Here is a 12,481-nt window from a genome sequence, read left to right on the forward strand (position 1 = left end):
CACCATGCCCAGCAAATTTTTGTATTTTAGTAGAGATGGGGGTTTCACCATGTTGGTCAGGCTGGTCTCGAACTCCTGACCTCGTGATCCGCCCACCTTGGCCTCCCAATGTGCTGGGATTACAGGCGTGAGCCACTGCGCCCGGCCTAGACTAAAAGTTTTTTAAACATCTATCTGGTATAATTCATGAACTTAATTCAAGATAATCCTTCTTTCCAATAAACAGGGCTATTTTAAATTGCTAAGTCAAATACTGAAAGTCCTTGTAATAAATGACAAGATAACCCTAAAACAGCATACCTCCTACTTTTCTCATGTCCATCCGCTAAATAACTATCAGGTGTTAATTATACTAAACAACTACCTTTTAGCAGAATCCAATCCTTCTCGTCCATGAACAAGCTTTGTTACTTCTGCTGCCAGTCGTTTCTGAGGACCCCGCCTTTCTGGCTCTTTGACATGCAGCTGCATGATATGATCAATCTCTGGAAGGGGCAGGAAAGTAAACAGCTTCAGGTACCTTTGGGACAAAAAAAAGAGTTACACTTACATCACATACCTAATTTATATGTCCAGCTCCTTTACCCTTTAAAGTTATCCTGCTTTTTTTTAAATATGAAACAAACATACAGAAACATAGTGAACATAGTAGGTCCCATGCACACATCACCCAGATTTAAGGGGTTACTATTTTGGCATCTTTGTTTTCAATTTCTTTCTTTTTTTTTTTTTTTGAGATGGGGGTCTTGCTGTTGCCCAGACTGGAGTGCAGTAGCATGATTATGGCTCACTGTAACCTCAACCTCCTGGGCTCAACCAATTCTACTACCTCAGCCTCCCAAGTAGCCGGGACCACAGGCTTGTGCCACCACACCTGGCTAATTTGTTAATTTTTTTTTTTAAAGACAGGGTCACCCGTGTTGCCCAGGCTGGTCTCAAACTCCTGGGCTCAAGTGATCCTCTTGTCTCAGCCTCCCAAAGTGTTGGGATTATGGGTGTGAGCCACCACACCCAGCCTCATGTATCCTTTTTAAAAGGAACAAAATAGGCATAGATGAAGGCCCCAGTCCAATCACATTCCCCCAGAGATAACCATAAATCTAAGTTTATGTGCTGCCATCCTTCCCAAGCATGTTTTTATACTTTTATGTGCATGTGGCCATAAAAAAAAGTACTGTGTAATTAAAAAAATGATAAAAATCATCATGCTCTGCATAATGATGCTCCTGTCAATGACGGACTGCATCTATCTGCGATCCCCGGCCATTTTGGCACCAGGGGGCGGCGGGGAGGGAAGGTGGTTTCAGAGTGAAACTGTTTCACTTCAGATCATCAGGCATTCGTTAGATCCTCATAAGGAGTGCGCAACCTAGTCTCTTGCATGCGCAGTTCACAACAAGGTTTGTGCTCCTATAGGAATCTAATGCCACAGGGGATCTGACAGGAGATGGAACCCAGGTGGTAATGCTCGCTCGCCTGCCACTCAGCTCCTGTTGTGCGGCCCTGTTCCTAATAGGCCACGGACTGGTATGGTCTAACAGTGGTCCATAACATTATAATACCATAGTATATGTACCTTTTCTACGTTTACGTATACAAACACTTACCCTCGTGTTACCATTGCCTTCAATATTTAGTACAGTCATGTGCTGTACATGTTTCTGCCTAGGAAGGGTACACTGTATAGCCTAGGTGTGTAGTAGGCTATGCTATCTGTGTTTGCGTGGGGACACTCTATGATATTTGCAATGATGAAATCACCAACAACACATTTCCCAGATTGTATCCCTATTGTTAAGTGATATATGACTATTAATATCATCCTATATGTATTCTTTTTAAACTTTTTCTTTGGTGAAATACCTAACACACAGAAAAAAGTACATTATTCGCAAAGATACAGCTTAATGAATCATAAAGCATCTACGTAACCATTACTATGGTCAAGAAATACAATATTGGGCCGGGCGTGGTGGCTCACGCCTGTAATCCCAGCACTTTGGGAGGCCGAGGTGGGTGGATCATGAGGTCAGGAGTTTGAGACCAGTCTGGACAACATGGTGAAACCCCATCTCTATTAAAAAATACACAAAAAGTCCCAGCTACTCAGAAGGCTGAGGCAGGAGAATTGCTTGAACCCAGGAGGTGGAGGTTGCAGTGAGCTGAGATTGCGCCACTGCACTCCAGCCTGGTGACAGAGGTGAGACTCCATCTCAAAAGAAAAGAAAAGAAAAGAAAAGAAATACAGTATTGCCCTTACCCAAGAATGCGCAAATATATCACACACCCCTCCAAGTTAATCACTATTTTGCCTTTGATAGTAATCACTTCCTTGTCTTTCCTGATACTTTTAACATCTCAGTATGCATCCCTTAAGAGCATCACTTAATTCTGCCTGTCTGTAGGATTTTATATAAAAGGAATCATACAGAATTTGTTTTCTGGCACGTCGATATGTTTAGGCGAGTCATCCATGATGCTGCATGTACAGCATTCCATGCTATGATTCTCCTACAACATGTTTTTCTGTGAACTTTTGTGCTGTTTCTATTTTTAGACAATTGCTATTAATGCTGCTCTGAATAGCCTCATATACCACTGTTGGTGCATATGTGCATTAATTTCTGTTGGGTATCTGCCCAGAAGAGGAACTGCTGGATCACAGGTTATGTGCACATTTAGCTTTAGTAGGTACTGCCAAATGTTTTCCCAAAGTGGTTCTATATGTTTATTCTCCCACCACCTTGGAACAGTCTTGTCAGCACTTGGTTCTGCCAACTCTTTTGTTTAGCCATTCTGGAAGGTGCATGATGGTATCTCGTGCCCTTTATCTTGTATTTTTTTCTTCTCAGTATGAAGGCTAAGCACCTTTTGATTATGTTTTTGGCCTTTGGATAGGATCTTTGTGAAGTACCTGTTCCAGTCTGTTTCCCTTGTTCTGCTGGGTTGTCTTTTTCTCACTGGCTTAGAGAAATTTCTTTTTTTAACATTAAAATAACTATGTTTAATATAGTATTTACATAGTTTTTTCATTTTTCATTTTTGAAATTATTTAAACAATTTTTTGTGGGTATACAGGTGTATATACTTAAGGGGTGCATGAGATGTTTTGATACACACATGCAATGTGAAATAAGAAATTCTTTATATTAATTTGAATACAAGCCCTTTATCATTTAGATACATGTACTGAAAATAGCAATCTTTTCCCACTCTTAACAGTGACTTATGATGAACAGATCTTATTTTTAATTTAGTCTAACTTATCTATCTCTTCCTTTTGTGTCCTGTTTAAGAATCTTTATCTTAAAGTCATAAAGGCATTTTCCTATTTATCTAAAAGCTTTATTGTTTTGTCTTTTGATATAGATTTAGGTCTATAATCTACCTGGAATTGACTTTTGTGTACTATGTAAGGTTAAGTTTCATTTTTTTCACCCACAAAGACATCTAACTAATGGAGCAATATTCACTGAAGACTGTCTTCCCAAACTACAATGCCACCTTTGCCAGAGAAAAGGAGACCATATATGCTAGAGTGTGTCTGGATTCTCTAATCTGTGCCATTGGTTTCTTAACTTTACATTTAAACGTGTACCTTTACACCTAAAGGTCATTATTAGAAATAATGAGTTTGGCAAAGTTGCTAGATTTAAAGGTAATATATATAAAGTAATTGTATTTCTAAACACCAGAACCAAATAGAAAATGCAATTTTCAAAAAGATTATCAATTATCTAGGCTGGGTGCGGTAGCTCAAGCCTGTAATCCCAGCACTTTGGAAGGCTGAGGAGGGTGGATCACTTGAGGTCAGGAGTTCAAGACCAGCTTGGCCAACATGGTGAAACCCTGCCTCTACAAAAATACAAAAATTAGCCGGGCGTGGTGGCACCTGCCTGTAGTCCCAGCTACTCAGGAGAATCGCTGGAACCCAGGAGGCGGAGGACACTCCAGCCTGGGCAACAAAACGAGACACTGTCTCAAAAAAAAAAAAAAAAGATTATCAATTCTCAATACATCAAAACCCCAGGACTATATCGTCAAACATTCTAGGACTAAATCTAAAGAGAAAAAAACCATAATTACTGAAATTTTATAATAAGGCATGATAATCTTCCACGCTATTCTTCAAAAACATCTTGGCCAATCTTAGCCCTTTTTATTTCTATGTCAGTCTTACAATGAGCTTGTCAAGTTCCACAAAAAGCTGGTTTAGATATGGTTGGTGCTGTACTAAATGTGGATCAAATCCAGAACTGGTATCTTGGCCGGGTGTGGGGGCTCATGCCTGTAATCCCAGCACTTTGGGAGTCCGAGGCAGGTTGATCGCTTGAGTCCGGGAGTTTGAGACCAGCCTGGGCAACATGGTGAAACCCTACCTCTACTAAAAAAAAAAAAAAAAAAATACAAAATTAGCTGGGCATAGTGGTGTGCACCCAGGCTACAGTGAGCCAAGATTGTGCCACTACACTCCAGCCTGGGCAATGGGAGTGAGATTCTGTTTCAAAAAAAAAAAAAAAAGAACTGATATATTTTTGTACTATCAATATGGTCTAACTCTCCATTTATGTAGGTCTTTATTTTGCTCAATAGCATCTTTTAATATTTTGCAGGAAAGTCATTTATTATTAAGTCTTGAAGAATTATTCCTAGATTACTTTGATGTTACAGAGTATCAAAATATTTTTTTCACTTTTTGTTGTAGGTATGTTTGTTTCTCATTAATTCATATTCTTCCAAGAGTTTAAGGCAATTTAATTTAAGGAGAAAATCATTTCTTAAGAGAATCTTTAAAGTCATATTTGTGAGAGAAGAAAGACAAAGGAAAAATAGGGGTAGTCAAGTTTAAGATGAAAGGAGTGAAAAAACTAGAATATGCAGGTGATAAAATCCTAAGAACTTGCTAGATATAGATCAAAAAGTTGGCTCTACATTTTCTAGCCATCCACTGTGGTTTTTCTGCTTTAACCAACAAAGTGTTTAACTTTAGAACACAGTAAAAATTAATCTTCTATGATGTAATGGTTTATGTGCAGACAGAAACTAAGTTAAAAACAAAAAACCTATAAAATGTACATAGATTCAATGGCTAAAATTACATCATGAGTTTATGGTGTCAATTTTTCTGAGCCAATTATTCAAAACTCACCTTTCCACTGAATCGTCTGGTTGCCTGACAAAGAACTGATACAATTCAAATGGAGATGTCTTATCTCTGTTTAGCCAAACAGCGTTGCCAGCAGACTTTCCCAGCTTTGCTCCAGTTGTACTTGTAATTAGAGGAACGGTGATTCCAAATACATCTTCTCCAGTCAACCTATGCATAAAGAACAATTTCATTATGTGCCTCAAGCACAAGTCGTGGTAGGTTCTACTCTTCACCTTCCAGATTTCTTTCTGGTTACTTGCTCCAGGAAAACTTCCTTGACCTCCTAAATCTGAATTCTTGTCCCTCTTATGTACTGTTACAGTACTCACCCTATTCATTCTGAATCTCATTAGTGGTTCCAGGCAGTTTCTAGGCAGGCCAAGGGGAAATGCTACGTAACAATGGACTTGAGATTTTGAAAGGCTGAGTGGGAAGGAGAAAACTGGGTGAAAGGGTGTCAGGAAGAGACACTAAAGGAAATGTTCTAAATGCCTTTTAAACATGTGTTTTGCTCTGTAGCAAATGAGCTAGCCCTATCCTTCACCTCTCTCCAGAAAATGCTATTAGACCCGCATTACTTGTCAGTTATTTGGAGTTGAAAAAACTTTTTGAGATACCAACCAAGGACTAACACTAGTTTCATGGAGGGTGCAGAGCTAAAGCAGAGGCTAGCTACTCAAGGAGGTCCAGTCACGTTCTAGTATAAACACACAAAAGCAGTTTCTCTAATTAGAAAGGACGACTTAGGGGAACCAAAACAGACCGACGAAATCTTCACTAGTGGTCTGTTTCCTGCAGAGCTCTAGAATACACGGTTTCCTTTTTTTTTTTTTTTAAGATGGAGTCTCCCTCTGTTGCCCAGGCTGGAGTGCAGTGGCGCGATCTCGGCTCACTGCAACCTTCGCCTCCCGGGTTCAAGCCATTCTCCTGCCTCAGCCTCCCGAAGAGCTGGGATTACAGGCGCGCATCAACAAGCCCAGCTAATTTTTAGAATACACCGTTTACTCTTAATACCCTAAATTCAGCCCTTTAGTTATTAGCCAGTGTTACTAACGCCATTATAGATTTTATCGCCCTTAATGGGGATAAAATCAACAAGAGCTGGAATGAAGGGCAGCAACCTACAATCCTAAGAGTAAATCACAGGCTACTAGTGTGTAAATTATTTGGTCCCAGGATTTCCCCAGGGTCTAAAGGCACTTACTTATTGATGAACTCATATCCGGACATAATGTTGCCTAGCTGATCAGATCCGCCCAGCTGGACCCTGCATCCATAACGCTGGAAGAGGTAATAGAAGTCATAGGCCTGGAGCACCTGGTAAAAGAATTCGGCCAAGCTCATGCCCTCCGCGCTCTTGAGCCGCAGCTGCACACTCTGTCGGCTCAGCAGCGTCCCCATGCGGAAATGACCCCCAACTGCCGCCAGAAAGTCCACCAGGTGCTGCTCCTGGTACCAGGCCGAGTTGTCCAGCACAGTGAAGCTGCCCCAGGAGCGCCCATCAGTGAAAAGCTGCTGGTGATTAGCCGCCAGAGCCTCAAGCCCTAGGCGCAGGGCACGCGCGTTGGCTCGCACGCGCTTTGTCTCCAGCGCCTCGCGTTCCTTGGTACGGCCGCTCGGGTCTCCCAGGCGCGCCGTGGCGCTTCCCACCAGCGCGATCACGTTGTGGCCCGCTCGCTGCAAATGAAACAGGCCCAGCAGCGCAAGAAGATGGCCCACATGAAGCGAGTCCGCCGTGGGGTCGAAGCCACAGTAAATGGTTTGGGGAAAACTCGCCGTGCCACGGTCGAAGAGCTCTGGGAGCTCTATTTTCGTCCCCGTCTCCGGGAAGAAGTCCTTGAACAGACCTCGAGCCTTCTGCGCTGCCAGTAACCCCTGAGGGCCCGAGTGGGCCTTACGCAGCCCCAAGGGCAAGAATACTGAGAGATTTAGGGTACCAGACCAACGGCCCCAGGAAAAGGACCGAAAGATGGGCGCCGCCATATTGGTGGCGGCACGAAGGGAATGCTGGGATTGCAGGGGCCCCGCCACACCCACCTGCTTGCCGCTCCTAGGGAAGGTACGTCAGTGTTTTTCTGCGCATGCCCGAGGCGGTTACGTAGATACGGAGCTTGAGCTCTCGGCAGTTGCGTTCCGACTCGAAGTGGCGATTCCGCTTCAGAGCTGTCGCTTTAAGTTCCCTGAAACTTAATGTCCCCATTCGCAGTGTGGATCTGCTTATGATAGTTCCTACCTCATAAGACTGTTGTGAACCTTAAGAATTAAAGCATTTGGCACATAACGCTTCACAAATGTTAACTTATATTTAAATTTTCACGTAAAAAGATTGTGATGCGCAAGTTCTTTGAAGTCTTGGTTCTGTGCAAAAAGCTGCTCACAGAGGTTGAGAAAGGTTAGGAATTGGTTTAACTTCACGGAGAGAGAGAGAGTTGCTGCTGAGACGCAGGCAATTTCATAGTACCGATTCCCCAATTGCACCTCAGTCCCCAGTATTCATCAGCTCTTCCAGGAGATGGCAGTCTTGTCCAAGCTATAGCAAGAAAAACTCAGTGCAATAAAGTACATGCATCAAGTCCTGTGGTTTATTTATTTATTTTAAATACAGTTAACTAGGTTGGGACACAGCTTAGCATGAGTGGATTCAAATTAGTATTCACATCGTGCAGCGTGACAGCTGCTCTGAATACTCACCAGGGATGAGGTTCTTACTGGCAACTGGCTGGCAGGTGATCTAGCTTCAAAATCCCACGTTAAAGCCTGATTTCTAGGAGCGCTTTCAAAACCCCTGGACTCTGAGTTGGGGGGAGACTTGTTTGCAGGAGGGTTACTGGAGTGTGCTCTTAAGAACAACACCTATAATGGAGTGAGGGAGGCCGGGTTGGGCGGAAAGAGAAAGAAGTTGAACTGTGAACAATTTGTAATAGAGGCCTCAGGCAATCCAATAGGGGCTCTGGAGCCGGGATTTCCTTTCAGAGTCATCCTGAATTGAGGCCACAGGGCAGACCTTTAGACCCTCTTACTGACTGCTCTTTAAATGTGGGATGTTTCTGGGGAGGAAGCAAAATGCTGGGTAAGGCTTTTGGAGAGGGAGATGCGCAGAAGGGGACTCAACTGTGAGCCAAAAGCAACCAACACTCCCAGCAGCTGGGGGATTGAGTGCCTTGGTCCTGGGGCTGGAGTCTGGGCCATGTTCCAAATCATTCCCTACAGGACTTTTCCATTTTTTAACGTTATAAAGTCATCTAACAAAATGAAAATTTATTTTAATAATTAGTTTCTTTGCATGTATAATTATCAGTGAATTAGTTTCTCATTGCCAGATAGTAACTTCAATAGGATTTTGAGATACTTAGTATGTAGACTAAGTAAACATACTCCGAAGTGCATAAGAAAATAGAGTGTGTTCTTTCATGTTATTCAAACTATCTTAAAATTTGCAATCATAACCTGTTGATCTGCAGTCTTTTTTTTTTTAAGTGTCACTTGGTTGCCCACACTGGAGTGCCATGGCAGGATCATGGTTCACTGCAGCCTTGAACTCCTAGGCTGCAGAGATCTTCCTGTCTCAGCCTCCCAAGTAGCTGGAACTACGGGTGTGGACTACCATGCCTGGCTAATTTTTATTTTTTATTTTTGTAGAGATGGGGGTCTCACTGTATTGCCCAGGCTGGTCCTAAACTCCTGGCCTCAAGCAAGCTTCCCACCTCTGCCTCCCAAAGTGTTGGGATTACAGGCATGAGCTACTTACAAGGCCAATCTGCAGTCGTATGGTCCACCACTTTGATCAGAGACAGATTTCAGTAGGTATGGCAGGAAATTCTCCTGAGCACATGTAAGTAAACTGACATCTGGGCCACTTGTCACCTGAAAGCCAAAAACTCAAGAGCTGTAGTGAAAGTAAAGTTAGTTTGATTCAAGAGGCCAGCAACCCCGGGGGAGGCAGTGAGCTAGTGTTCAAAGACCACCTCTGGTTTTTAAGGGAAATTAGGAGAAAGGATTATCAAAATATTTTTGTGAAACGTGTGCAGTCTCAGGTCGGCAGTAAATCATTGCTTTCTTGGTCAATATTTTGTGGCTTTCTGCAGGTACCATCAGCCTATTCTTACCAGGTCGGTCAGCCCATTCACAGAGATGCTGATCTAGGTGTTGTCTTTTATCTCTATTCAGGATCCTGTTTTCCTGAGGCTGATTTTGGTGAATGATCTACAAACTCAAGCAAAGCAATAATTGTATTCAAGTAAGCAAGCTTTCCTCTAACATGGAATCAGTGCTGTCACACACACAGCAAATGGTGCTTTCTATTTAGTACCTTAATACATAGGACACACGTGTTTCTGGTGACACACAACTCTCTGGCTTTTACAGGTGTTAACACACCTGTAATTTGAAAATCCTACTTGTTACAACAGTATGTACCCATGTCAGGGTTACTTGATGACCTGTGCTTAATGGAGAAGAATTATGTGGATGATGAAAAATGGAAAATTTCTACCTGGGATTAAAATTTATTACAAAGTATTTTAAAAATAGATCTGAGCTCTGCTTTGTCTCTTAAGTTTAGTTGCATCTCATGAAGAGGTAGCAAAGTCGATATAGAAGGTGGTGTCGGCCATCTGGGAAGCGAGGAGAGCCTCTGCCCAGCTGCCCACCTGCCCACCATCTGGGAAGTGAGGAGCCCCTCTGCCCAGAAGGCCAACTGCCTGGGAAGCGAGGAGCCCCTCTGCTCGGCCACCCCATCTGGGAAGTGAGGAGCGCCTCTGCCCAGCTGCCCACATCTGGGAAGTGAGGAGCCCTCTTCCTGACCAGCCAACTGCCTGGGAAGTGAGGAGCGCTTCTGCCCGGTCGCCCCACCGTCTGGGAAGTGAGGAGCTCCTCTACCCAGCTGCCCACTGTCTGGGAAGTGAGGAGCGCCTCTGCCCGCCCGCTGTGCAACCTTCCAAGTGTGAAGTGACAGCCTTGTATGTGATCTTTTCTGTCTTCCCCAAGTTTGCATTTTCGATAATAAAGTTTACTTTTTAGTTAAAAGCTTAAAAAAAAAAAAAAGAAGGTGGTGTCGGGCCGTGAACAGTGGCTCATGCCTGTAATCTCAGCACTTTGGGAGGCCGAGGTGGGCAGATCACTTGAGATTGGGAGTTTGAGACCAGCCTGACCAACATGGAGTAACCTCATCTCTACTAAAAATACAAAATTAGCCAGGCGTGGTGGTGCATGCCTGTAATCCCAGCTACTCCGGAGCTGAGGCAGGAGAATCGCTTGCACCCATGAGGTGGAGGTTGCAGTGAGCCGAGATCGCACCATTGCACTCCAGCCTGGGCAACAAAAAGGAAACTCCATCTCAAAAAAAAAAGAAAAAGGAAGGTAGTGTTACAGGAGGTGCTAGACGAGACTTGACAGTAGCTCAATGACAGTAACAAGCAACAATTTTGGAACACACAGTTAGACCCACTGCTTTCTTTTTATAATTCGTGTTGGTATTATAGGGAAATTGGGCTTTGTCCCAAAGACAGGAGCGAGAGTAGAAGATGGGACTTTCAAACCTTTGGAATTATATCCATGGCTAAAATTTTATGGGATTGCACCCATGGTTTGCATTTGGGTTACAAAAAAGTGACTAAGTTAATTCTTGCTGTTTTTATTGGCTGAAAAAGTGAGTGAACAAGGATTAAAAAGTATTTTTAAAAATATGGTTTATCTCAACTGTAATAACTTGAGGTTAACTGGTCTTGAATTAGAGGCACATGTGTTTCATAGTTACCTTTTCCTGCAACAAAATGCCACATAAATGTTCTCTTTGAAGGGATCCCTGTTTTAAATGGCTTGGTTTTCAAAATGTAAACAACTATAAATATAATAGAATTCAAAAGACACAGAGTAAACAGTAATGGTGTTTTAACTGATCTCTACTTAATTTTGAAGCATTTCTCTATCTGTAGCATCGTATTAAATATACATTCAGATTACAGCAGAGATCTGGTTAGGGCTGAAATATGAGCTGTCCAAAGGTCACAGCAAATGGTAGCAGAAAGAAATCTGAGGAATTCTGATCATTATCATCACTATAAAATATAATTCTTATTTGTGTTTTTTTTTTTTTTTTTCCTTGGAGAACATTATTGGTGACATAGGATGCAAAAGGGAGTGGATAGGAACAAGAAATAGAAATTGTAGGTTACAGCCGGGCATGGTGACTCACGCTTGTAATCCCAGCACTTTGGGAGGCTGAGGCAGGCAGATCACCTGAGGTCAGGTGTTCGAGACCAGCCTGACCAACATGGTGAAACCCCCGTCTCAACTAAAAATACAAAAATTAGCCAGATGAGGTGGCGGGCGTCTGTAATCCCAGCTACTCAGGAGGCTGAGGCAGGAGAATCACTTCAACCTGGGAGGTGGAGGTTGCAGTGAGCCGACATAACACCACTGCACTCCAGCCTGGACAACAGAGTGAGACAACATCTCAAAAAAAAAAAAAAAAAAAAAAAAAAAAAAAAAAAAAAAAAAGAAATTGTAGGTTACTTCAGAAAGGCCATGGCTTTTCTTCCAGTTGAAGTATTTCCATGACATTCCTATCTCCTATTACTTGGGAAGAATCATTTTTTTTTCTTTTTTTGTACTTTTTAGTAGAGACGGGGTTTCACCATGTTAGCCAGGATGGTGTCTCGATCTCCTGACCTCGTGATCCGCCCATCTCGGCCTCCCAAAGTGCTGGGATTACAGGCTTGAGCCACCGCGCCCGGCCGGGAAGAATCATTTCTAAAGATTGGTTTCATGCCTTTGTTGTCTTTGGATAATAATTTATAACTCAATCTGCCTCATAATTACATCTTCTCACACATGACTTTCATGTTGCTGTTTTTCTTGAAACCTATATCCAAAGTCCTAAAGATCCTCCCACTCCGCCCATCCTTACCTGCAAGGCAATTGCTCTCCTTTCATTCCAGACTAATTTCTTTCAGGAAGCTCCTCTGCATTAGGTGGGACAAGGGAAGCATGCTTTTACTGTCCAGGTTCATCATGCCCCTAAAATGTATTAAAATGTAAAATCAATAATGCTCACCCTTCCCACACACACAAAAAATGGAAAGACCATTAAGTTCTATTAAAATTTATAGAAATTTATGTGGGCTAAGTGTCTTGAAACCTAGTTTATGTCCTTTGATTGAAGTGGCTTTAATGCTTTTTGAGCTGATGGTCATATTAACATCCAAAAATTTTTTTTTTTTTTTTTTGAGACGGAGTCTTGCTCTGTCGCCCAGACTGGAGTGCAGTGACTGGATCTCAGCTCACTGCAAGCTCCGCCTCCCGGGTTCAAGCCATTCTCCTGCCTCAGCCTCC

General features: G+C 42.7%; 1 protein-coding gene across 2 annotated transcripts; it reads right to left on the reverse strand.

Moving 5' to 3' along the window:
• Positions 1-359: 359 nt before the first annotated feature.
• Positions 360-7,212, reverse strand: YARS2 (tyrosyl-tRNA synthetase 2, mitochondrial). 2 transcript variants are annotated; one of them, XM_011955146.1, is made up of 3 exons: positions 6,354-7,212; positions 5,150-5,317; positions 360-520 (listed from the first exon to the last, which is right to left on the reverse strand). In XM_011955146.1, exons 1-3 carry the CDS (start codon positions 7,130-7,132, stop codon positions 361-363), a joined length of 1,107 nt encoding a protein of 368 aa, XP_011810536.1. In that variant the 5' UTR covers positions 7,133-7,212; the 3' UTR covers position 360. The 2 variants fall into 2 exon arrangements, with proteins under 2 accessions (XP_011810536.1, XP_011810537.1); XM_011955147.1 differs by having other exon boundaries at positions 363-485.
• Positions 7,213-12,481: the final 5,269 nt, after the last annotated feature.

Source organism: Colobus angolensis, unplaced genomic scaffold (genome assembly GCF_000951035.1).
Source record: "Colobus angolensis palliatus isolate OR3802 unplaced genomic scaffold, Cang.pa_1.0 Scaffold397, whole genome shotgun sequence".
NCBI lineage: Eukaryota > Metazoa > Chordata > Mammalia > Primates > Cercopithecidae > Colobus > Colobus angolensis.

Excerpts from the sequence above, each read along its gene's own strand:
- YARS2 (XM_011955146.1), bottom strand. The coding sequence starts at position 7,132 with ATGGCGGCGCCCATCTTTCGGTCCTTTTCCTGGGGCCGTTGGTCTGGT. Across the intron at positions 5,318-6,353 it reads GGATATGAGTTCATCAATAA|GTTGACTGGAGAAGATGTAT; the intron begins GTAAGTGCCTTT and ends CTTTATGCATAG. Across the intron at positions 521-5,149 it reads CCAGACGATTCAGTGGAAAG|GTACCTGAAGCTGTTTACTT; the intron begins GTGAGTTTTGAA and ends TTTGTCCCAAAG.